This window comes from Quercus lobata, chromosome 10, assembly GCF_001633185.2.
Source record: "Quercus lobata isolate SW786 chromosome 10, ValleyOak3.0 Primary Assembly, whole genome shotgun sequence".
NCBI lineage: Eukaryota > Viridiplantae > Streptophyta > Magnoliopsida > Fagales > Fagaceae > Quercus > Quercus lobata.
The window spans coordinates 6312245-6337844 of NC_044913.1; the positions used below are offsets into that span (position 1 = coordinate 6312245).

Sequence of the window (25600 nt, forward strand, 5' to 3'; positions counted from 1 at the left end):
ATATGATACGCTTCCAAATTCCATTTTCAGCAACCAAAATGGAGTGAAGAAAAACGAGAAACTCAAACTTACCAATTCCAGATTCCTATTATCAAAATTGAAAACATAGGGATTCTGCTACTACTAATATGCATTGCCTCTATATACTACTAGCCAGAATATGGAGTTGCAATTGCCATAAGAGGAAATTTTCTATGAATGGTTAGACTAGCAGATTCAGTCATGACCAAATCTACTCCTCTTGCTCCACTAGGCAATGTCCAATCAAAGTTTTGAACAAGATTTGCCAAAACAAGCTCAATAGTGATTATGGCAAAGGAAATTCCTGGGAAACCGCTGCTTCTAGCTCCAAATGGAATCAATTGGAAGTCATGTCCTTTAAAATTTATAGATGAAGTTAAAAACCTTTTTGGTTGAAACTTCTCAAGTTCATGATCGTCCCATGACGCATGCGTAGACTTGTACCTATATATCTCCTCACACTCATTTTTTTTCTTTTTCAAAAGAGCTCTACAAATGTCAATCTCTAAAAAGAGAAAGAGCTGAAAAAGCCTTGCTTCAAATTCAATGATAAATTTCAATATTGGATAATAAGTGATATCAAAATTAGGGGTGTTCATTGGTGCTAAGATGGGTTACCACACCACATATGATAAAAAGTTGAGGTTAGTGGTGGCAATTTCCTTTAATATATATATATATATATATATTTGGTGAAATAAAAAATTATTGATATATTTATTTTGGACCCCCTAGGTAAGATTTCTAGTTGCCCCACTATTTGGCACTTGCCTTCTTTTCTTTAAATAAACATTTCTAATATTGAGGACACATTATAATTTCCCTGTATTTTTGTTATTATGCATACATCATAAGTAAATTAAAATTTAGTTTCTGATGTGAAACTTCATTCCATTCTCACTAACCTAAATGGAATGGGGAACCAAGAAAAAGCTGCATACAAGAAAATATGGGCTCATTTGGTAGGGTATATCCGCTTGGGAGGAGGGAATGGAATGGAATGGAAAGGAATGAAAAGAATCATTTTAGAATATTTTTCTCTTCCCTTGTTTGAGAGTTTTAATAAAGGGAATGGAAAGCTTATTCCCTTGTTTGGGAGTTTAAGTAGGAGGGAATGGAATGAGTAAGAGGGAACACTCATTCCTTTCTATTCCCTTAAAACCTTAAATTTTCATTCCCCCCAAAATTGGGAGGAATGGGAGGGAATAGATTTAGATTTAATGATTTTTTTACTAAAACTCCCAAAATACCCCTGTATATTCAATTCTTTATTTTAAAATAGGGGTCTAGTAGTAATATTGTCATAAAATGATTCCATTCCATTTCCTCCATGTTGCTCCCAAACAAGATTACTTACATTCCATTCATTTTCATTCCTTTCCATTCCTTTATTTTAAAACATCCAATCAAGGTTACTTAATTTCATTTCATTCCATTCCATTCTTTTCCATTTCTTTCTCTTACTTAAATACATTCCATTTCATTCCTTTCCATTCTCTTATGGTCATTCGATTCCATTCCCTTCTCTTATGAACTCTCAAGCGGAGCCTTAGGGTCAAGTTGTACACAGCCTTTCTTAGCACTCAAATAGTTGACAAGAAAGATGGGTATAGGCCCAATAAAGAGGGGACTATTGGAAATTTCTTTATATGTCAAATGATAGGTCCACTCGATGATTCTTTCAATTTCTTGCTTTTTTCTTTTTTTATTCTCTCTCTCTCTCTCTCAAATTTCTCAATGAATTTCTCTAGGGTTTTGCTTTGAAATCCATGTTGTTATGAGGTTAGTACTTCTCTGATTTCTCACATTGATATGTTTTTTGCAGTTATATTTTCTCCTTTTTTTTTTTGGGATCTCTTACATGTTTTGATTTATACGATCTTCTTTTTATATATTTTTGTTCTTTTAGATCGGTTTCGTGATTGTAATTGAATTCTTCTTAGGTTTCTGATGAACTTTTGGTTATCATTTTGTTTGTAGAGAAATTGATAAAGTAATCCAAAGTTTTGAGATTGATAAATATCAAATTCTCTATATCTCACCTTAGCATACATTGAGAATAATAGAAACAATTGTTGTATCAAACTAGATATTTTTTTCCGGGGCAACCAAATCAATAAAACATATGTTGAATATACAATACAATATGTGGCAACTTCTTCAGGAAAAAAAAAAAATATATATATATATATATATATATGTGGCAACTTAAATGATGACTTTATATAGGCTTTTTAAATGTTGACACAAAAGGATTGCGTCAACCAAAACGTTGACATGGAAAAAGATTTTTATTTTTATTTTTTATATATGAATATTGTAACTTTCATTAAGAAGAAGAGAAATACACAGCATCTTGAGCTAAAGTAGTCTCAAGCATATTAGAATTTTCCTCTATCCAAGTTATATAGTTATCAATACCCTTGACATGTCGAGCCAAGATAAGGAAAAGATATTAGTTGTTACCAAACTAATTTATTTTTCATGTCAACTTAAAAGTTTGACATGAAGATTTTAAGTCTCACAATTTATCATAGGAGTGGCAAAATTTGACATGATCTAAGAACACGACACGACACGGGTGTTGTGTTGCACATTAGTCGACACGACATAAATCAGACATGCGAGCACAAATTGCCACTCCTATTCGATTGAATCCAAAAAAATAAACATTTTTTGCATAAACTTTTTATTTTTAAAGGTAGATACTAAATGTCATTTTTCTTGTAGTGGAAATTCAAACTGACTAGTTGTAGATCTTTCTACCCAAAACTAAACTTGGGAGATTTTTCTACTACTAATAGTAATATGTATTGTGTCTATATATACTAGCCAAAATATGGAGTTCCAATTGCATACGAAGAAATTTTCTATGAATGCTTAGACCGGTAGATTCCCTCATGTCCAAATCCTTTCCTATTGCTTCATCAAGCAATGTCCATTCAAATATGTGCACAATATTTGCCACAACAAGCTCGATAGTGGTTATGACAAAGGAAATTCCAGGGCAGCCCCTCCTTCTAGCGCCACATGGGATCAATTAGAAGTCATGTCCTTTAAAATCTATAGAAGAAGTTAAGAACTTTTCTAGCTGAAACTCCTCTGGTTTATCCCACAACGTAGGGTCTCTTCCAATTGCCCATGCATTGATAATAACTTGTGTTGTGTACCAGCTGCATTATCAGAGCCATGTATTTTCGCATCTTGAATTGATTTTCGAGGAACTAACAGCGGAATAGATGGATGAAAACAAAGTGTCTCTTTGATCATTGCCTTCAAGTAATGCATTTTATCCAAATCATCCTCAGTTATGTGTTTTTTGTTGCCAACATTCTCTCTCATTTCATTTTGCACCTTCATCATCATCTCATGGTGCCTTATGAGCTCTGTCATCACCCACTATAAGACTGTGTATGTAGTGTCAGTATTAGCAACGAATGCATCCTATAACAAAATATGGTAAATATTAGAGAAAGTTGTTAATATGCATGAGGAAAGAGTGTGAAATACCATAGCCTCCAACACTAATATAGACCCTTTTGCAGTTGAGGATTTCTTCTTCTTCTTCTTCTTCTTCTTTCTTTCTTTCTTTTTTTGTGCGTGTGTGTGTGTGTGTGTGTGAAATTAGGCCATCTAGTATTACCAGTAACCTCCCTTTGTTGAACATTCTCTATTATTCAACCTCATTTAACTCCTCATTTGCTTGACAGCTAAACATCTTAGCTCAATCTCCCTCGTTACAAAGTGTCTGTATATTAAGACATAAGATTAATTTAAAAATAAATAACAAGCTACACAATAAATTTGTGTAAAAAATTATTGTTCACTTATTTGAATAAAAATCATTTGTCCTGTTCGGAGGGTTCCACTTTATACTTCACTGATGGTAGCTCATGGTACACCTTTCACTTTTTTTAATTTATAAAGTAATCAAAAGTTTAAGATGAAAAAAGATAAAAAGACATGAAATAGTCGAATTTGTGGATTATAAAATAGAGGCAAAAATGGAACTGAAAGATTTTTTTTTTTTTTTTTTTTATTTATGCTTATCATGCCACTTGCTACTTTGCATGGAAGTAATGTCTCACCTTTTTATTAAAATTAAGGGGTAATTACACTCCCTTCCCTTGAGGTTTGGGGGAATGATACTCCACCCCAAACTTGAAGAGAAAACACTCCCCTTCCTTAAGGTTTGAAGAAATTAACACTCTCCCCACCCCTTTTTGTATATATTAATAATGAAATATTCTAAATTTTTGTAAGTATTTCTTTACAAAAATTTAACAATAATTAGTAACAAAAGAACTAATAAATTTAGAATAAAAATGCAAAATTTATCAAACATCAAAACACTTGCAGCTGCAAATCTCTTCATAACCCATTGAAAAAAGAAAGAAAGAAATACTAAGTAAAATTCACACTTAATATTCAAAATACACTTTAATAATTAAAAATTTAAAACAATGAATTTTAATTATAAAATAAAATAATTTTGGAAACTTGCTCTTAAGCAAAGAATAGGTTAATACACAACATTTTTAATATTAATTTAATAATGTTTGGTCAATTGGATGTTAAAAGAGGGAAAATGTTTTTTCCCTTCAAGTTTGGGGTGGAGTGTCATTTTCCTAAACCTCAAGGGAGGAGAGTGAATTACCCCTAAAATTAATACAAACTCTGGTCCCATTTGGTCCACTTTGGTCCCATTCGGTCTCATTTGGTCTATTCTATCCACTTTAGTCCTATTCTGTCCACTTCAATCCACTCAGGTCTTATTTGGTCGACATTGATTCTATTTGGTCCTATTTGGTCCACATTGGTCCGATATGGTCCACTACAGTCTATTATGTTTGCTTCGGTCCAATTTGGTCTTATTCAGTTTACTTTGGTTCTATTCGGTCCATTCTATCCACTTTGGTCCTATTTGGTCTTATTTGATCCACTTTAGTCCATTTTGGTCTTATTTTGTCTACTTTGGTCCTATTGAGTCGATCCGGTCCTTTTCGGTCAACATTGGTTCTATTTGGTCCCATTACATTATGTACAATTTGGTCCTATTTTGTCCACATTGGTCCTATTCATTCAATTTGATCCATATTGATCCACTTCATTCCAATTCGGTCCATGTTGGTCCTGTTTGGTCCAATTCAGTCCACTTTGATCCAATTTGGTCCTATTCAGTCCATATTGGTATAAGCTCCATATATCCAGATTTTCGTTTTCATGTCTCATTAAGAGCTACCAATGTCTGCACTTGATACAAAATCCCAGCGTAACTATCAATCCTACCCCTCAAAATATACTCTGTTAACTTTTCTGGGAAAAACCATGGAAATAATAGTCACTGACAAAGCTAGCAAGGCAAATGAATGGGTTCACCAAGTCCTTTCTAAATATGCTGGAACATCCACTGTAGTAGGTTTAGAAATGGAGTTCACATCCAAGCAAAATCGCTACAATTCTACAGCTTTGCATAAATGAGAAGTGTCTAATTGGTCAACTCTTTTATATGGATAAAATTCCCCAATCCCTCAAGAGTTTTTTGATGAACTCCAACTTCACTTTTGTGGGTATTGGGGTTGGTAGAAATATAGTGTTGTAGCATTTTCATATTAAATAATTAAAGTAATAAAAATGTGAACTTAAATGTAAAAATGTAGGAGTTAATATCGGAGATAAAGAGTTATTCAAATTGTGTAATCCTACATTGGTAAAAAGAGAGACTCATTTATTATTTTTAAGTGTGGTGATTAATACTGAAATATATTGAAGTAGATATTGAGTCAAATATGTGCACAAAGGAAGGTGAAAGGATAGGGTGTCAAAAATTGTCAATGTTTGTGCCATTTTGCTACCTTTTATCTGTTTAAATTTCTATCACTGATGTCTTGGGCCTCCTTTTTTTCTCTTCCAAACAACTTCTTTATTTTACTCTTTTTTTGGGTTATCCATTGCATTATTTTACTTGAAAGCATGTTTTGGGCAATGTTAACGTTATTACTTGTTAGGCATTTGTTTGGGTACCTGCCTTAATTTTCTAGCAAAAATGTTTCTATTATTGAGCAGACATTATAGATTCCCTACATAAATCTTTTTGTTATTGCGCTTACATATATTATAAGTAAATTTCTGATGTGAAACTTCATTGCATTTGGTGTAATACGATTATGTATCCTTTTAGATACTATAATATGCATTTTCAAGTTCCATTCTCAGCAACCGAAATGGAGTGAAGAAAAAAGTGAAACTCAAACCGACCAATTCTAGTATTTATTAGCCAAAATGAACTTGGGGATTCTGCTGCTACTAATACATATGGCCTTTATATACTACTAGCCAGAATATGGAGTTGCAATTGTCATAAGAGGAAATTTTCTATGAATGGTTATACCAGTAGATTCAGTCATGTCCAAATCCTCTCCTCTTGCTCGACCAGGCAATGTCCAATCAAAGTTGTGAACAAGATTTGCCAAAACAAGCTCGATTGTGGTTATGGAAAAGGAAATTCCTGGGCAACCTCTCCTTCCAGCTCCGAATGGGATAAATTGGAAGTCATGTCCTTTAAAATCTACTGAAGAAGTTAAGAACCTTTCTGGTTGAAACTCCTCTGGTTCGTCCCATAACGTAGGGTCTCTTCCAATTGTCCATGCATTGATAATGACTTGTGTGTCAGCTGCAATATCATACCCATGTACTTTGGCATCTTGAATTGATTTTCGGGGAACCAGCAATGGAATAGGTGGATGAACACGAAGAGTCTCTTTGATTATTGCCTTCAAGTAATGCATTTTATCTAAATCATACTCGGTTATGTCCTTTTTGTTGCCAATGATCTCTCTAACTTCATTTTGCACATTCTTCATAATCTTTGGATGCCTTAGGAGCTCTGTCATTGCCCAATCTAAGACTGTGTACGTAGTGTCTGTACCAGCCGCGAATGCATCCTATAATAAAAGATGGTAAATATTAAAGATGGTAAACCATAGCACGAAGACAATATTTGGAATATAAACTATGGAAGAAGTAAGAAAGTTATATTTTTTTTTGAGTCCTGCTAACGATACTCGTTAACAATCCATTTTAAAAAAGTTTTGACATTACTTTTATGGAAAATGAAAAAAACTGTCAAAACATTAAATTTTTTTTTTTCTTTTCCCATAAAAATTTTCTGTAACTGGATTCTTAACCAATGTCCTAAGGGCACTCGTTAACATTTCCCTTTTTTTTTATTATTCAGTTCTTCCTTTACAAAGAATGTTCTCTCTAGATATAGCTACAGTGAGATGCAAGGCTACAAAAACTAAAGCATCATGTAGTACCTTAGTCCTTAGGTGTGTCTATAGAAATCATGACTATATATATATGTGTCTAGCTTTCATGATAGAATCAAAAAAAATATTTATACACTAGGTGGCATGGGTAAATAATTAAATAAGTAAATAACTATCCCTTTACTATTTGCAAAACAGACCCTTTTGCAACCAAGGTTATTAACCTCTTTTGGAGTGAAATAAGAGACTATTTAGTATTACTGGTGACCTTCCTTCGTCAAACATTCTAAGTTATTTTCTTTATTATACATCTTTGCTCATTTTGGGCGAAAATATTTAATTTCACCCATTACTTATGTTTAAATAATGAGTCTATAGACACTTTCAAAAATAAAAGTTTATAGACATACATTTCCATAACTTGCTCAAATAACAAATTATGATCGGTGAGCAATAAAAATGGTTTTAGTACAGATTTATGTGAAAGTGTTATTATGGTTATACCATGTGATTGATTTATAGGGAGAAAAAAAAAATGTAACAAGTTGTGATTGGTAGAATTTAAAGTACAATAAAGAAAATGCGACCGTTCTTCTAGGAATGATGAAATTATCTTTTACCTCTTCAAATATATAATTTGGACATAATCATACTTCCCATTCAAGGGCAGAGCCAAGAGGCCAGTTGCCCCCCTTAGCCCTACCAAAAACCCTCATTTTAGGGTCTGTTTGGATTGAGCTTATTTTTACTGAAACTGAAAACACTGTAACAAAATAATTTTTAAATATGTGAATAGTACCATAGGACCCATTTTTAATGAAAAAAATGGTTGAAAAGTGGAAATTGTGGATCTGTGAACAGTGCACAGGTGCACTGTTCACCATGGAAAAGTCAACATTTGTGGCTACTATTCATGAACAGTGCATGAACAGTAGCCGCATTACTCCCCGAAATGCGTGAAAAAAAAACGCTGAAATTGAAACGCACAAAACACGCAATCCAAACGGCCTCTTAGAGTTGTTCAACAATTTGATTACTAAACATCTTAATCAAGTACTAATCTAATAAAAATAAATGAAAACAAAATGTATAAAGCATGTAATTACATTTAAAACCTAGCTCCCTTTGTGACCGTGACTCATCTAATTGATTGATCTGGTGCTTGGGAAGGAAAAACAGAAAAAAAAAAATATATATATATATATATATATTTATTTATTTATATATATACCTTTACCTTTCAAAAGTGTTTAAGTATTCAAATTATTTATACAATAATGTATTATATTTCATAAAAATGAGTAAGTATATGCAAAAATGGTTGTAAACTGTAATAATTTATAAATTTTATGAGTTTAGCAATAATCATAATGAATTTCGTCTGAAATTTATTTAAAAGTACTAAAAATCGTTGCATGACAATTGTAAGCAAAACTTTGACTATGAAAAATTTAAACACAACTTATTAATTAGTGTGTGTACATACTTTTTTTTTTTTTGCTAAACTAGTGTGTGTACATACTAAACCTTAACAAATAAACACTATATAATAGTTATACTATCATTTTATGGGTAATCTAACATTGAAATGATGTTTAATATTATTCAAACGAGTGGTATTTTATTCTTTAAATTTTTGAATAAATATGTATATGTCTATGCGTTGTGCCCGTGCATAGTGTGTGTATTTATGTCTACTGATGTATGGAGAGAGATATTCTGGCTATGTCTTCCCACTGGAAGCTCATGAATCCCAAAAACGAGGATGAGATGCACAGACACACATGAGAGAGAGAGAGAGAGAGAGAGAGAGAGATGCTTACTAGGATTAGAGCTTTAATGCTAACTCTATCAATAGGGAAACCGATCACGTTTTCCTTTTGTATCCAAAACAAAACATCCATAAAGTCACCAAGAACATGATCATGACCCTCTTTCTTCTCAAAATTTAAATGCTCTTCAATTACTCCTTCTAGAAAATCATCAAGTTGTTTAGCCACTTTCTCTGCTCTAGCATCCAAGCCATTGACAAGATTCACCCAAGAAAGCCATGGAATATAGTCCCCCACGCTTATGACACCCAACAATTCCACAAACTCCCCTAGAAGCTCCTTAAACTTCCTTCCACCTTCCCCTTCGCCATATTTCTTTCCCAAGGCCACCCTACATACTACATCATTAGTGAGCTTTGCAAACACCTCGCTTAAATTCACAGATGTAGATGAATCATAACACTGCTTGATTTTCTCTATCATTAGGGACGTTTCCTCCTCTCTCACATAGTGAAAGGACTTGACCCTTTTGTTACTCAAAAGATGTAGTACAAGTATGCTTTTCATTTGCCTCCAATACTCACCATAGGGAGCCATTGACACATCTTTATAATTGTACAATAGTTTATCGAACATGCTTGATTTGGGGCGGTTTGCAAAGTTGAGGTCTTGGGTTTTCATGATCTCTTGGGCAGCATCAGCAGACGAGACAACAAGGACTGGTTCGCTGCCAAAGTGAAGCAGCATGAGAGGGCCATGGCGTTGAGCTAAGGTTTCAAGTGAACGGTGAGGCTGCAAGCCAAGTTGGTGAAGGTTTCCAATGATTGGTAGCTTTGGTGGTGAAGGTGGTGAGTTTTTTTTGGTGTTTCTGTTTGTAAGGAAGGAGGACCATTTGAATAGGAGTATGAACATGAAGGCCAAGATGGTTAAAACAAAGGTTTGGAGCAACATGGATGTTACATTTGGCACTAAAAATTGCAGGAAATTTGACATTTTCTTCTCTTTTTTCCGGGCAAGTGTATGTCTTTTTTGGGTGTTTAAAGTTTATGGGGTTTCCCTTGTTGATTTTCCAATTTTCAACTTCTATATATATATATATATATATATATATATATATATATCAAACAGCGTTGGATACCCATGTCATGCCCAACTGCCACAAGAATAGTATGTACATGAATGTGAATAAAGTCTTTTTTTTTTTTTGGTAAACTGGAGAATGCATTAAACTAAAAAAGAGGCGAAGATACAACTAGGCCAGGGCAAAGCCTGGAATGATAGAGACCATAGAGGTCCGAATGTGAATAAAGTCAGCAAATGGCTAATGATACGAAGGCGACGCGTGGATTCTATATTACCTCAAATTCAAATAAGGTTCCACGGATGACACGTACAGTGAAAAGGAGGCAAATAAGATAAGCTAGAGCAGCTCAAATTCAATTTGAATTCCGCAAAAATGTTTGAATATTTTATTAATATTCCAGCACTTTTTTTTTTTTTTTTTTTTTTTGAGAAAGAAGTTAACTATTATTATTAATCAAAATTGGCTAAATCAGCCTGAACACAATGGTGGATGTCTGGTAGTACATCTTCCATCTAGACAGTTAAATCAGTTTCCCTAACAGCCCTTCTAGCCAAAGCATGTGCTACACTATTCCCTTGGCGACGTACATGAGAAAAGCCAATAAATTGAAGAGTACTTGACAAACACTTAATGTCCTGGAGAATATGCCCGTGCAAAGCTAAAGATGGGTTTGGGTCATTCAGTTCCTTGCAAATCACTTCTGAGTCTCCCTCCAAAATCACTCTAGTAAAGCCAAGGTCCAGTGCAAAGTCCAGAGCTCCCCTCACGGCTAGTGCTTTGACTTAGGCCACAGTTGTTGGGAGTGGCAGTTGCTGTGCCATCGACGCCATTACAACGCCGTCTTTATTCCTTATGACAACGCCAATACCAGCTCTTGCTTGCTAGACAAAAATGGCTCCGTCGTAGTTGACTTTGTAGAGGCCTTGGTTTGGTGGCTTCCATCTGACATGATTCATGTGCTGAGGCGTTCCAACCGATTTATGGAGGAGTTGAAACTCGTTCTTCCTGTCTTTGGATAAGGCATGTATCTGTTCAAGAGGACATGCCATTTCATTGAGTCGAACCTGGTTTCGTCTGTTTCACACTGCCCAGCTCGTGAAGGCCAACAGCGCCACATCCATCTCCTCTTCAAAGGCTCGTGTGAAGATGTCTTTTACGCTTCTGCCTGTCATCTCCGAGAGCCAACGCCATTGAGGATCTACGTTCCACATTACATGCACATCAACACAAGAGAAAATAGCATGTGAACAAATCTCCTCCCCTGTTCTGCATATTTCGCACTGACCCTCAGGGATGATTTGTCGACGGCATAAATTTGCTTTCACCGGTAACGCTTCTCTACAGGCTCGCCAAACAAAATTTTTGATCTTGCTCGGGACCTCCAAACTCCAGATTTTCTTCCACAAACCAGAGTTTTGCTCTGTTCTCTGAGGTTGTGTAGAATTCTCAAAAAGAAACCTGTAGCCTGACTTGACCAAGTAGTTGCCGGATGGTGTAAAAGGCCAAACCAGCACATCCGTTTGGTTTGTGGCACACAGGGGAATATTTTTTATGGTTTCAGCTTCTTGCTCATTGAAAACATGGTCAATGATCTCAGTTCTCCACCTTTTAGTTACCAGATTTATAAGCACCTCCACATTCAAAGCCTCCTGCCCATAAAGAACCGGTGTAGCAATCTTGCCTGAAGATTTTGATGGCAACCAATTGTCCCCCCAAATCCTTATCTTCTTTCCGTCTCCCACTCTCCAAATGGCCCCTTTTTGAATAACTTCCCTTCCTTTTAGAATACTTTTCCAAGCATAAGAAGCGGAAGGGGAGTCCTTAGCTTCTAGGATGGAACATCTAGGAAAGAACCTAGCCTTAAAGACTCGGTAAAATAGGGATTTATCATCATTGAGAGGGCGCCAATCTAGCTTGGCAAGCATCGCCTCGTTGAACATTGTCAAATCTTTAAACCCTACTCCCCCTTGATCTTTATGCAGGCACAAATCCTCCCATTTAATCCAATGTATCTTCCTCCTATCTCCCCTTTGCCCCCACCAAAACTTCCTGATAAGAGTCTCTATTTCATGGCACAAAGTAATAGGGAGTTTAAAGCAACTCATCATGTAGGTAGGGATAGCTTGGATAACTGATTTAATGAGTACTTCCCTTCTAGCTTGTGATAAGAGCTTACCCTCCCATCTTTGTAATCTCTTCCAAATCCTTTGCTTCAATTGGTCAAAACTAGCTCTTTTATTTCTCCCTACCAAGGCCGGCAATCCCAAGTAATCTTCGTATTGCTTCAACTCATTAACTCCAAGAGTCTCTATTATTTGCCGTTGCGTTTCGGTAGGGGTAGACTTGCTAAAAAAGAGTGCAGTTTTGTCTCTATTCAATTTTTGCCCCGACACTTTTTCATAAGAGGAGAGAATATCCATCACCTTTTCACACTCCTGGGTGGTAGCCCTGCAAAATAAGAGGCTATCGTCTGCAAAGAACATGTGAGTTAATTTAGGGCCATTACGACAGATAGATACCCCCTGAATGTCACCCTTCTCTGTTACTTGTTGAATCAATCAATGTAGTCCTTCCGAGCAAAGTAGAAATAAGTAGGGTGATAGGGGATCACCTTGGCGAATACCCCTACTTGGCATGATATCGCCACTAGGTTCTCCATTAATCAAGATTGAGTATGTGACTGAGGTGATACACTCCATGACCAAATCTATCCACTAATCATTAAACCCCATCTGAGACATCACCGCCTTTAGGAAAGACCACTCCACTCGGTCATATGCTTTGCTCATATCAAGTTTGAGCGCCATGTACCCTGAGCTTTCGGAGTTGTGATTCTTCATATAATGCAATGTTTCGAAGGCTACTAGGATATTATTTGTAATCAAGTGCCCTTTGAGAAAAGCGCTTTGATGTTCTGAGATAATGTTGGGGAGGACTCTTTTCAACCTGTTGGCAAGAACTTTTGAAAAAATTTTATAAAGCACGTTACACAAGCTAATAGGTCTGAACTGAGTAACAAATTCGGGATTCTTAATTTTGGGAATTAAAGTGATGAATGTATGGTTTAGAGAGTTAGGAAGGGAACTTGAATTCAAAAAACCAAGCACATCATGGATGACATCACCTCTTACCAAATCCCAAAAATTTTGATAAAATAGTGGCGGCATCCCGTCTGGTCCAGGTGCTTTAAGTGGTGTCGTTTGCTTCAAAGCCAACTCAACTTCCCAAGGTTGAAAGTTTTCAGTCAAACTATCATTCATTTCAGCTGTAACTACCCGTGGAATGGAGTTTAAATCAGACACTTCAATTTCTGGATTGGTGGATGAGAATAGTTGCTGAAAATAATTCATGAACATGCCCGAGACTTCCTCTGGTTTTGTGCACCAGATGTTTGACTGGTTTTTAATCCCTGTGATGAGACTCTTGCGCCTTCTTTGAGTTGCCCGACAATGGAAATATCGGGTGTTTCGATCACCATCTTTAATGTGCAAGGTGTGTGACCTCTGTCGCCACATTCTTTCTTCTTTACCCATAAGAGAATTGATCTCTTTCTTTAGCTCAATTAATCTACTTGAATTTCCACCCTGGATGACCACTTTTTCAGCCTTCATTAGTTCTCTTTCTTTTTTTTTTCTTTTTTTTTCAATTGCTTTCTTACATTGCCGAAACTGTCCTTGCTCCAATTGGTCAGTGCCGTCCCACATTTCTCAACCTTTCGGATCACCCTAGTATTTCCTTCCTCTTCATAGTTAATATGCCATACCCCTTCCACAGTTTCGCCACACCCCTTGTCACCTAGCCACATTTCCTTGAAACGGAAGAGCTTTTTCCTCGGTGAGCAATCCAAAACCGACTGTTCAATCCAAAGAATTTTATGGTCTGAAGTTGTGCTGTCAATATGATGGAATTGAGTACCTGGATGTTTGGAGAACCATTCATAAGAAATCACAGCTCTATCTAACCTCTCCCATATCGAAATTCCGTTGTTGCAATGTTTACTCCATGTAAAGGGAGAGCCCTTGAAGCCAATGTCCATCAGTCCGCATTCATCTAGTGTGTCTCGGAAGAGTTGCATCTGTCCTGGTGGTCTAGTCTGCCCCCCTAGCTTCTCACTCTGCTTTAGAATCTCATTGAAATTGCCGGTGCACAGCCAAGGCAGTGAGTTTTGGCTATGAAGATTGCAAAGCAACTCCTATGATTCCTGCCGTTTGTGAGTTTCCGGTTCGCCGTAGAAGCCGGTAAAATGCCATGCTGCCTCTGTATCCTTGTTGATGATTACATATATATGACTCAACGAAGAAGAAACAACATCAATTAACAAGTCATTCTTCCAATAAAGGACCAAACCTCCACCTCTGTTAACCTCTGAACAACAAACTTTTTGTCAAAACGGATCCCTCTACCTCTGCAAGTTCTTGAACTGCCAGTTAGTTCCCAAGCCCCCTGTAGTTCCAAACGATGCAACTCATTGCGCTTGGCAGGGCTAAAAATCAGCCTCCGCCATTACCCGGTAATTTTCTGTATCTCCATAAGAGACCAAGATTTTCTTGCGTGGTGACTTACTAAGATCAATGGCCATGTCAATGGGGCGTTTAGAACCAATCGGGGCTTCTGTGGTGGAAGCAGTACCAGAAAACTCACGGACCAGACGCTTCCATTTTGTCTGAGATGGTTTCTCCACGGACAGGGGTGCTTGGCTGTAATTAGTGACATCTTGGAGTGGACGTGCATGGGCCCTATGATGTGGCATGTCTCTTGGTGGGGTCACAGCAAACCCCTGGTTGAGTGCCAGCTCAGACTTCAAATTTTCCATGTTGAAAGGCTGGGTGTGTACGTGAATAGGTGCTACATTCTCGGTGTAACCCAAATTTTTTGGCTACTTGTAAATCCCCAGTTCTATGTCAATCTCATTTAATTGCTCCTCAAAATCATTCCCTTGATTTCCGTGGGCCTGGACAACTGGAATGGGAATTTCCGTTACTGACCCATGTTTATGGGGATTTGAATTAATGGTTCCCACAAAATCTGCGCCCATATCTGTTGTTTCCTTATCCGTATGGGCAGTGGAGTTGGACTTTGGGATCGGTCCTGTCGCCATCGGAGGGGATTTCTTCTCCCTCCACCATCGTGTAGACATGTTCTCCATCCTATCTTTATAGAACCCGGATACCCGAACCACCGTTTTCTTTGGCGGACCTGTCTGTGACGCACGAACCCACGATCCAAATTGTTGATCCTCTGCCCTCAGTGTGCCTTTACTTGGGATCCAACTATCACAGTCCCTGTCACCATGGTCAAAACAACCACACCAGTAGCAAAAATTAGGCAAATGTTCATACCTGAAACTTACCCATATTTTTCCTCCTTCTTCGAAAGTGACGACCCTTCCTCAGCAAAGTGGCTAATATACATCCAGTGTGACTCGCACTCTAACATAACTGCCTCCCTCATTGGCAGAGACACTAGTTGATCTATCAACCTGGCCTATCGCTTCACAAATATCTTCAGCGACCGATTTTTTTCTATAACCAATTGGAATATTATGCACTTGAACCTAGAATGATGCCTTGTCGAATTTCAACTCTTCCAGAGGAGTTTGTCTCTCATATCTCTCCAAGACCACCAAATATTTATCGAAACTCCATGGTTCACTAGAGAGAACCCTATCCACATCTTCCTTGTTATCAAAAATAAATAGCGCCGTGTGAGACCCTTCCTTACTCACCGTGAAACCACTGTCAGCCTTCCATAGTGGCTTAAAAGTCCTTGCCACTGCATCCATATTCAAAGCCCGTTTTGTGAAAATCTGTGCTGTTATGATGTATTCCTTTGAGCATCTATCTTTTTTGAAACAAACATCATCCCCCTCCTTTTCGGAAAGAGATAGGCAGTTCCAATGCCTTGTGAGATCTTCCATGGAATACTGAATAGAAAAGAACCGTCCTTTGAGGAATGAAAGGAAAGAAGAGAACTATTTCCCAATCCCCTGAAAAAAGTTAACCCACAAGCCCTATACGTAACATTGTCACGCAAGGGGAAAAAGACCTTACAAGAAGGTAGAACAATTCTACTGCTTGAGGTAAGGGAGAAAGCGCCCTCTCTCAGCACTTTATGGTGGTATATTCTCTCTTTCTGTAGGTTTTGGACACAAATGTTGTTTTCTTGTATAGTTACACCATTTCTCCTAATAGTTTTTTTTTTGGGAGAAAATTTCTCCTACTAGTTACCATTGAATATTTGGCTCATTGGACAAATTTTCAAAAAAAAAAATTTAGTATATATATAATATATTATTTTTAGCAATTTGTTTCAATAAAATTGCACTTTGTCCCCTTAAAAATATTATTGATATTTTTAAATACTATAAAAAAAAAATATTAGCCCACCGATAAAAATTAAGCCCAAACAACACCAAAAAAAAAAAAAAAAATAGAGCCAGTTCTAATTAGATATCTAACTAGTATAGGAGTAGTAAACACCTAACTTATGGCTTTGTCTTTAGCATTCTTTTATAAGTTTTATAATTGAAAAAGTTGACAAACACAACTAAACATGCAACAGTAAACAAGCCATTGATATTTTGTAATTTTTTTTTGTTGTAGCTTTGTCTTTAGCATTCTTTTATAAGTTTTATAATTGAAAAAGTTGACAAACACAACTAAACACGCAACAGTCAACAAGCCATTGATATTTTGTAATTTTTTTTTGTTGTAACTTTGTCTTTAGCATTCTTTTATAAGTTTTATAATTGAAAAAGATGACAAACACAACTAAACACGCAACAGTAAACAAGCCATTGATATTTTGTAATTTTTTTTTTGTTGTCGCTTTGTCTTTAGCATTCTTTTATAAGTTTTATAATTGAAAAAGATAACAAACACAACTAAACACGCAATAGTCAACAAGCCATTGATATTTTGTAATTTTTTTTGTTGTAGCTTTGTCTTTAGCATTCTTTTATAATTGAAAAAGTTGACAAATACAACTAAACACGCAACAGTCATCAAGCCATTGATATTTTGTATTTTTTTTTTTTTTTTGTAGTTTTGTTTTTAGTGTTTTTGTCTTTTAAAATATTAAAGTTGGATAAATAATTAAAGAAATTATTTATAACTTTAAAATTTATTGGTTAGTTGTTGAATGTTTGTGTGCATAGTATTTGTCTATTGTGTGTAATAATTATAGATTATTGACCATATAATAACATAATAATTTCAAATTATATTTTATTTGTAGATTATGAAAAAGTCAACTACCATATTTGATTTTTTCAAAAGAAAATTTTCAAATGATTTAGAAACTAATACTAGTGGTGCAGCACTGCCAACCACTAATGTTGAGGAAAATCCTGATGTCCCAATTGAGGAAAATCTTGACATCCCAATTGAGGAAAATCATGATGAACCTGTTGAGGAAAATCTTGATGTCCCTATTAAGCAAAATTCTCAAACAAAATTTCAAAAGGTTGATATGAGTTCATTGCAATTAGAACTTGATCCTGGATTGCGTAGACAAATATATACTTATCATGTTGATCAACGAGATGAGATCCGACGACGTTACATTAAGTTGGGTCCATACCAACCTCGTTTTAAAATTTTTAAAAAAATTTGAGAAGGGTCGAAGCTTTCAAGGTTTTTGGTATGAAGATGATCGCTTTAAGCCATGGCTTGAATATTCTCCTAAAAAAGATGCTGCTTTTTGTCTACCATGCTTTCTCTTTCATAAGCCAACTGGGCATGACGGACAAAATGCATTCACAGTTAACGGATTTAAGAGTTGGAAGAAAGTTAAAAATGGTGAAAGTTGTTCTTTTATTCTTCATATGGGGAAAGATCTTAACTCCACTCATAGAATTGCCCATAAAGCATGTCTAGATTTGATGAACCAGTCTCAACACATAGACAGGGTAGTGAGCAATTTCACTTCAGATCAAATTGCAAATAATCTAATATGATTGAAGGCTTTAATTGATGTTGTTCGACATCTTTCCTTACAAGCTATTGCTTTTAGAGGTTGAGATGAAAGCTCTACTTCAACCAATCAGGGAAACTTTCTTACGACATTGGATTTGATGGTGGGATATAATAATAATATTGTTGAAAAATGGAAAAAACTCCAAAAATTGCCACCTACACATCACCTCAGATTCAAAAAGAAATTCTACATGTTATTTCAACCAAAGTGAAGAAGGCAATTAGGGAAGCAATTGGTGATGCAAAGTTTTGCAGATTGGTTGATGAAGCTCATGATGAGTCCATGAAAGAGCAAATGGCTGTGATTTTAAGATATATTGATACAAATGGCTTTGTGCGAGAACGGTTTTTTGGGATTGTTCATGTTGTTGACACTGCAGCAGTAACCCTTAAAAAGGAGATATATTATTTGTTCTCTAATTATTGCTTAGATATCCAAAACATTTGGGGGCAAGGATATGATGGTGCAAGCAACATGCAGGGTGAGTGGAATTGATTACAAGCTTTGATTTTGAATGACTGTCCATATGCTTACTACATTCATTGTTTTGCACATCGCTTACAATTGGCATTAGTAGGAGCATCAAAAGAAGTTGTCCCTCTTAATAGATTTTTCACTAAATTGATTTTGGTTATCAATAATATTCGTGCTTCATGCAAACGTATTGAGCAATTAAAAATTGCTAGAGCTTCTGACATTGCATATTTGATTGATATTGAAGAGCTTGAGACTGGGAAAGGACTTAATCAGATGGTCACTTTACAGCGACTTGGAGATACTCGTTGGGGTTCGCATTATAAATCAGTTTCTAACTTGATAAAGTTGTTTAGTCCAACATGTGAAGTTCTACTGAAAATTATGTATGAAGGAAATTCTTCGCAAAAAGTAGAAACAGAATCCGCTTATGAGGCATTAATTTCATTTGAATTTGTCTTCATCTTGCATTTTGTTAATGAAACTATGAGGATCACAGATAAACTTTGTCAAGCTTTGCAAAACCAATTTGCAAGACATTTTAAATGCTACACATTTAGTTTCATCCACTAAAAAACTTATTCAACAATTTAGAGATGAGAAATGGGATGACTTACTAGCTACTATGATATCATTTTGTAAGGAACGTGGTTTAGATGTCCCTGATATGAATGCTCGTTATGTTGCAAGGTTTGGTCGATCTCATCATCAACAAGAGGACTTTAGAAATGAGCATTATTATAAAGTAGATATTTTTAATGCAGGAATAGATTCTCAATTACAGGAACTAAATCATCGGTTTAGTGAGCATACTATAGAGTTACTTACGCTTAGCTCAGCACTAGACCCTCGAGAGGCATATGAATCTTTTTGAGTCAATGATATTTGTTCATTGGTAGATAATTTTTATCCAATAAACTTCATAGATGATGAAAAGAATGATTTGAAAAAGGAACTTGATCTTTATAAGTATGATGTAGTTTAGCATTCAGGGTTCAAGAATTTGAAAAATATTTCTGAATTGTGCCAATGGATGGTGAGAACAGAAAATCAAAATACTATCCGCTTATTTATAGAGTGGTCAAGCTTGTGCTTACTCTTCCCGTTTCTATTGCAACTACAAAACAAGCATTTTCAGCTATGAATGTCATCAAAACTGACCTTCGCAACAAAATGGAAGATGAGTTTTTGTCAGATGCTATGATGTTATTCATTGAAAGGGACATTGCTACGACAATTAGTACGGATTCAATCATAGATGATTTCGAAGATTTAAAAAGACGGCGAGTTCCATTTTCATAAATAACTGCATTGTAATATCTTAAAAAACAATAATTTTGTGTATTTTTCTTTGTTGATGGTTTATTAAATGAATGTTTATTTGGAGTTTTAATTTTTTTTTTTTTTTTATACTTCTGCCCCCCTAACTCCAAGTCCGGGCTCTATCCATATATATATATATATATATATAGTTGTATTTCTAAGTTTTGTTCGAATTCAATGATGAATTTGAATACTGGATAATAGATGAAATAAGAATTAGGGGTTGCCATTGGTGCTAAGATAATTAGTCAATACCACACCACATATGATAAAAAGTTGAGGTTGGTGGTGGCAATTTTCTTTAGTATATATATATATATATATATATATAAAAGTCATGTTAAAGATATGTTTTAAATATAAATTATATATTTTTGGTGAAATAAAAAATTATTGATATATTTATTTTGGACCTCTTAAATAAAAATTTCTAGTTGTACCACTATTTGGCACTTGCCTTCTTTTCTTTACATAATTTTTCTAATATTGTGGAGACATTATAATTTCCCTGTATTTTTTTTATTAATACATACATTATTAATTAAATTTTTGTTTCTGATGTGATATGAGATAAGTACTTCTCTTTTCTCAAAAAAAAAAAAAAAAAAAAAAAAAGATAAGTACTTCTCTGATTTTCTCACATTGATATGATTTTGGGATATATTTTCTCCTTTTTTTTGTTCTGATCTCTTACATGTTTTGATTAGTATGATTTTCTTTTATATTTTTTGGTTCTTTTAGCTCGGTTTCATGATTGTAATTGAATTCATTTTAGGTTTCTGATGAACTTTTGGTTATCATTTTGTTTGCAGAGAAATTGATAAGTTGATCAAAAGTTTTGAGAGTGATATGTTGGGTGCACTGCACCATGGGGAAATTCAGAAAGTTTAAGTGAACTTGCTGGAGAAGCTTGCCAAAAAGAGGAGTTGAAGTCATCTTTGTTATGCACAAAAGTCAAGGTAAGTATTCAGAGAAAAAAAAAAATTCCAGGTAAGTAGGTTGCATTTATTGTGAATTGATGTCGATAGTGTGAAAGGAAGAAAAGAAGAAAAAGATGAAGAAATAAAAGGAAGGCTATTCGGCAATTTGATGTAGAAGAGTGAAGAGAAGAAGTCCTCGTGAGTGAGACTATTAAGGACAGTGCAGTCTTAAAGAACTGCGTGAATGAGAGCAAGCAAAAAGAGGAGAAAAATGTAGAGAGTAAGGGAAAATTGTGAGAGATATATAATGAGGAAGAGAGAAGTGAGTGAAAAGAAAAAGAGAACTTTTTTTTTGTTCAAGTGGTATCTTTAAGTGTTGTAATCTCTATTTAATATGGTTAAATTATTCAGAGTTTATCCTGTAGTTTTTTCATTCGAAAAGAAAGGGTTTTCACGTAAACCTTTGTGTTTTTATGTAGTTGATAGGTTGTGTTTCCGCTGTGCTTGCTGAAATTTATTCAAAGTTATATAAAATTTTTCCCAACATGATAAAGAGACCAAATTCCTTTTGCAATCAACAATTGAAGAATAGCTTTCAGATGATTTACCTAAAAATGCTTCAATTCAAGTTCGTTGAATTTATACGTTCAGGTCTTTCTCTTCATCAGCTAATTCTCTCTATATCTTAACTTAGCATACACTGAGAATAATAGAAACAATTGTTGTATCAAACTAGATATTTTTATGGAGCAACCAAATTAATAAAACATATGTTGAATATATAATACAATATGTGGCAACTTAAATGATGACTTTATATTGGCTTATTAAATGTTAACACACACCAAAAAAAGAAAAGCGTCAAACAAAATGTTGACATGGAAAAGATATTAGTTGCTACCAAAATAATTTATTTCTCATGAAGATTTTAGGTGTCACAATTTATCACATCACCATGCGGCAACTATTTGATTGATGCAAAATAAAAGGCCTTTTGCATAAACTTCTTATTTTTAAAAGTTGATGCTAAGGTGCTGTTTAGATACTATTTATTACTGAAAACTGAAAACATTGCAGCAAAATAATTTTTAAATGTATAAATAGTATCATGAGATCCAGTTTTAAAGTTGTTTTTGTGAAGAAAAAAAGTACTTACAGGTTCCATGAGCAGTGCACAGGACTCACCAAAAAAACATTGGACATTGGACATGGACGTACATTGGACGTGCTATCGAAACAATCACTAAATGTCATTTTTCTTGTAGTGGGAATTCAAATTGACCAATTGTAGATCTTTCTAGCCAAACTAAACTTGGGGGGTTTTTCTGCAGTTGTGGTTATATATACTAGCCAAAATATGGAGTTGCAATGGCCATAAGAGGAAATTTTCTATGAATGCTCAGATCGTTAGATTCAACCATGTCCAAATCCTTTCCTGTTGCTCCATCGGGCACTGTCCATTCAAAGTTGTGCACAAGATTTGCCAAAATAAGCTCGATAGCAGTTATGGCAATGGAAATTCCTGGGCAGCCCTCCTTCCAGCCCCAAATGGGATCAATTGGAAGTCATGTCCTTTAAAATCTATGGAAGAAGTTAAGAACTTTTCAGGTTGAAACTCCTCTAGTTGGTCCCATAATGTAGGGTCTCTTGCAATTGCCCATGCATTGATAATAACTTGTGTGCCAGCTGCAATATCATAGCCATGTATTTTCGCATCTTAAATTGATTTTCGAGGGACTAACAGTGGAATAGGTGTTTGAAAACGAAGAGTCTCTTTGATTATTGCCTTCAAGTAATGCATTTTATCCAAATCATTCTCATTTATGTACTTTTTGTTGCCAATGATATCTCTCACTTCATTTTGCACCTTCTTCAATATCTTGGGGTGCCTTATGAGCTCCGCCATGTCCATTCTAAGACGGTATATGTAGTGTTAGTACCAGCAGCAAATACATCCTGTAAAAAAAAAATTAAAAAAATTTAAAAAAAAAAAAAAAAAAAAAAAAAAAAAAGAGAGAAAGAGAAGACATGACATTATGCAGCAGTTTTAGTATAAAGTAGAACAGAACAGTAAAAATGGACCCGATTTTTTTTTTTTTCTGCTTATCAGGCCACTGGCTACTTTTGCATGGAAGTGATGTCTCACCTTTTTATTAAAATGAATACAAACTTCAAGCCCATTGTCCATATTTTTTCAGTATGCCGACTCTTAAAACATGAACTACAAGATGTTTAAGACGATGTATTGTAAGAAGTGTGTAGTAATCAATGCCCATTTATCTTTTACCTCTTAAAAAATGTAGTAATTTGGACATAATCATACTTCCCATGCAAAGCTCAACAAACCCATTACATGGTGATTCATAAACCATAAACCCGAATTATTAAAAAATCACATAATTCAATAATTTAATAATGTGACTAAAAATACTTGTGGGCAAGTTTATAAATTGTCACTTATGGCCTGTTTGGAAGTTTAAAAAATGAGGGGAGTAGAGTAGAGGGAGAGAGAGTAATTCAATTACCTTATTTGGAAATTTTTTAAGGAAGAAGGGAGAGAAGTTTGGAGGGGTTTGGAGGGGTTTCAATCACCTCTAACCCCTCATTTTTAATTTCCCCAAATTGGAGAGATTTGGAGGGAGAGTAGAGTAGATAAATTATTGACTAGGTAAATTTCCCAATTTACCATTTCTAAATTAATAATAGACCAATGTTGCAAGTCCATTTTCAAATAGGGGTAAATTTATTTATTTTAATCATTTCCTTTCCTCTCCATCCTAATTTTTAAAACATCCAAACAAGGGGAAAGGCTAATTACTCTCTTCCCCCTTATTAATTTTAAAAACATCCAAACAAAGTGGAGGGGAACCATTCCCCTCTACTCTCCTTCCGACTACTCTCCTCCCCTCTTCTCTCCTCCCTCTCTAAACTTCCAAACAAGCCATTAGTGAATTGGAAGAAATTTCATTTTGGAGCTAAATTTTCCCCCTTGATGAAATGAACACACATAAGGAGAGAGATAATTTTCTTACCAGGATTAAAGCCTTAATGCTAACTCTATTGATAGGGAAACCGATCACATTTTCCTCTTGAATCCAAAGCAAAATGTCTACAAAGTCTTTTTGGTCTTCTTTCTCTTGACTAAAACCATGGTTATGATCCCTTATCTTCTGACAATTTATATGCTTGTCAATTACTCTTTCTAGAAAATCATCAAATTGTTTAGCCACTTTCTCTGCTTTGGCATCCAAGCCATTGACACGGTTCAACCAAGCAAGAGATGGAATATAGTCCCCCACGTTGATAGTACCCAACAACTCCTCAATCTCCCCGAGAAGCTCCTTGAATTTCCTTCCACCTTCCCCTTCACCATACTTTCTTCCCAAAGCAACCCTACATACTACATCATTAGTAAGCTTTGCAAACATTTCACTCAAATTCACAGATGAAGAACAAGACTCTTTGATTTTGTCAATCATCAGGAAAGTTTCCTCCTCTCTCACAGTGCAAAAGGACTGAACCCTTTTGTTACTCAAAAGATGTAGCATAAGTATGCTTTTCATTTGCCTCCAATACTCACCATGGGGAGCCATTGACACATCTTTGTAATTGTACGATAGTTTATCGAACATGCTTGATTTGGGGCGGTTTGCAAAGTTGAGGTCTCGGGACTTCATGATCTCTTGGGCAGCATCAGCAGACAAGACAACAAGGACTGGTACACAACCAAAGTGAAGCAGCATGAGAGGGCCATGGCGTTGAGCTAAGGTTTGGAGTGAACGGTGAGGCTGCAAGCCAAGTTGGTGAAGGTTTCCAATGATTGGTAGCTTTGGTGGTGAAGGTGGTGAGTTTTTTTTTGTGTTTCTGTTTATAAGGAAGGAGGACCATTTGAATAGGAGTATGAACATGAAGGCCAAGATGGTTAAAACAAAGGGTTGGAGCAACATGGATGTTACATTTGGCACTAAAAATTGTAGGAAATTTGACATTTTCTTCTTTCTTTTCCGGGCAAGTGTATGTTTAAGTTCTTGGGGTTTCCCTTGTTGATGTTCCACAATGATTCAACTTTTATATCAAATGATTATTTGAATATTTGTAGCCACTGTAAATTGTCTCAGATGGTACTCAAATGAGATCTAAACACTTCAAAAGGAAAATCAAGTGAAATGAAATGACTAGCTTGTGAGTCTGTTGTGTGGGATAAGACAACTATGATATTTACATTATGAACACGACGAGTGAATGCTAGGATACCTTGAATCCAAATAAAGTACAGGTAATGAAAAAGACAAAAACGTATAGCTAGAAGTTAAAACTTAAATCACGATGGGATCCATCTCATTTATTGATAAATATCTGATTATCATCCTCAGCTTTTTAATGGTGGTAGCCTTTCTTTCTATTTTTTTTTATGAACCAGAAACTTTATTTAGAAGAAGAAACAGATTACAAAGCCCTACTGGACTCCTCCAAAATAATGGAAGAGAAACAAGCAGGGCTATTCCCAATATCAAAAAGGCCAAAAAAATTACAAGAAAGAGACCACTTTGCTAAAGAGTGGGCTACCGCATTACAGGACCTAGGCACCCATTTCAAAAAAGCTTATTAGAAACAGACAACAAATTCCTCAAATCAGACCACAAGGACCTAATCCTCCAAGGAGGGGGCTCAGCGAAGTCATTGAGAAGATGCACACAATACTAGCAGTCTGATTCCACTATAATGCACTCATCACCCATGGCAGGAGCTAAAGAGAGG

General features: G+C 35.4%; 2 protein-coding genes and 1 pseudogene across 2 annotated transcripts; 1 reads left to right on the plus strand and 2 right to left on the minus strand.

Annotated features, from left to right (window-relative positions):
• Window positions 1-6259: 6259 nt before the first annotated feature.
• LOC115964026 (cytochrome P450 71A3-like) lies at window positions 6260-10161 on the minus strand. The gene is made up of 2 exons (XM_031083311.1): window positions 9116-10161; window positions 6260-6965 (listed from the first exon to the last, which is right to left on the minus strand). The coding sequence occupies exons 1-2, from the start codon at window positions 10055-10057 to the stop codon at window positions 6354-6356; spliced, it is 1554 nt and encodes a 517-aa protein (XP_030939171.1). The 5' UTR covers window positions 10058-10161; the 3' UTR covers window positions 6260-6353.
• Window positions 10162-18254: 8093 nt separating this feature from the next.
• Window positions 18255-19473, plus strand: LOC115964265 (zinc finger MYM-type protein 1-like). Its single transcript, XM_031083613.1, has 3 exons — window positions 18255-18606; window positions 18703-19034; window positions 19099-19473. Exons 1-3 carry the CDS (start codon window positions 18255-18257, stop codon window positions 19471-19473), a joined length of 1059 nt encoding a protein of 352 aa, XP_030939473.1.
• Window positions 19474-22188: 2715 nt separating this feature from the next.
• LOC115964266 lies at window positions 22189-24891 on the minus strand (annotated as a pseudogene).
• Window positions 24892-25600: the final 709 nt, after the last annotated feature.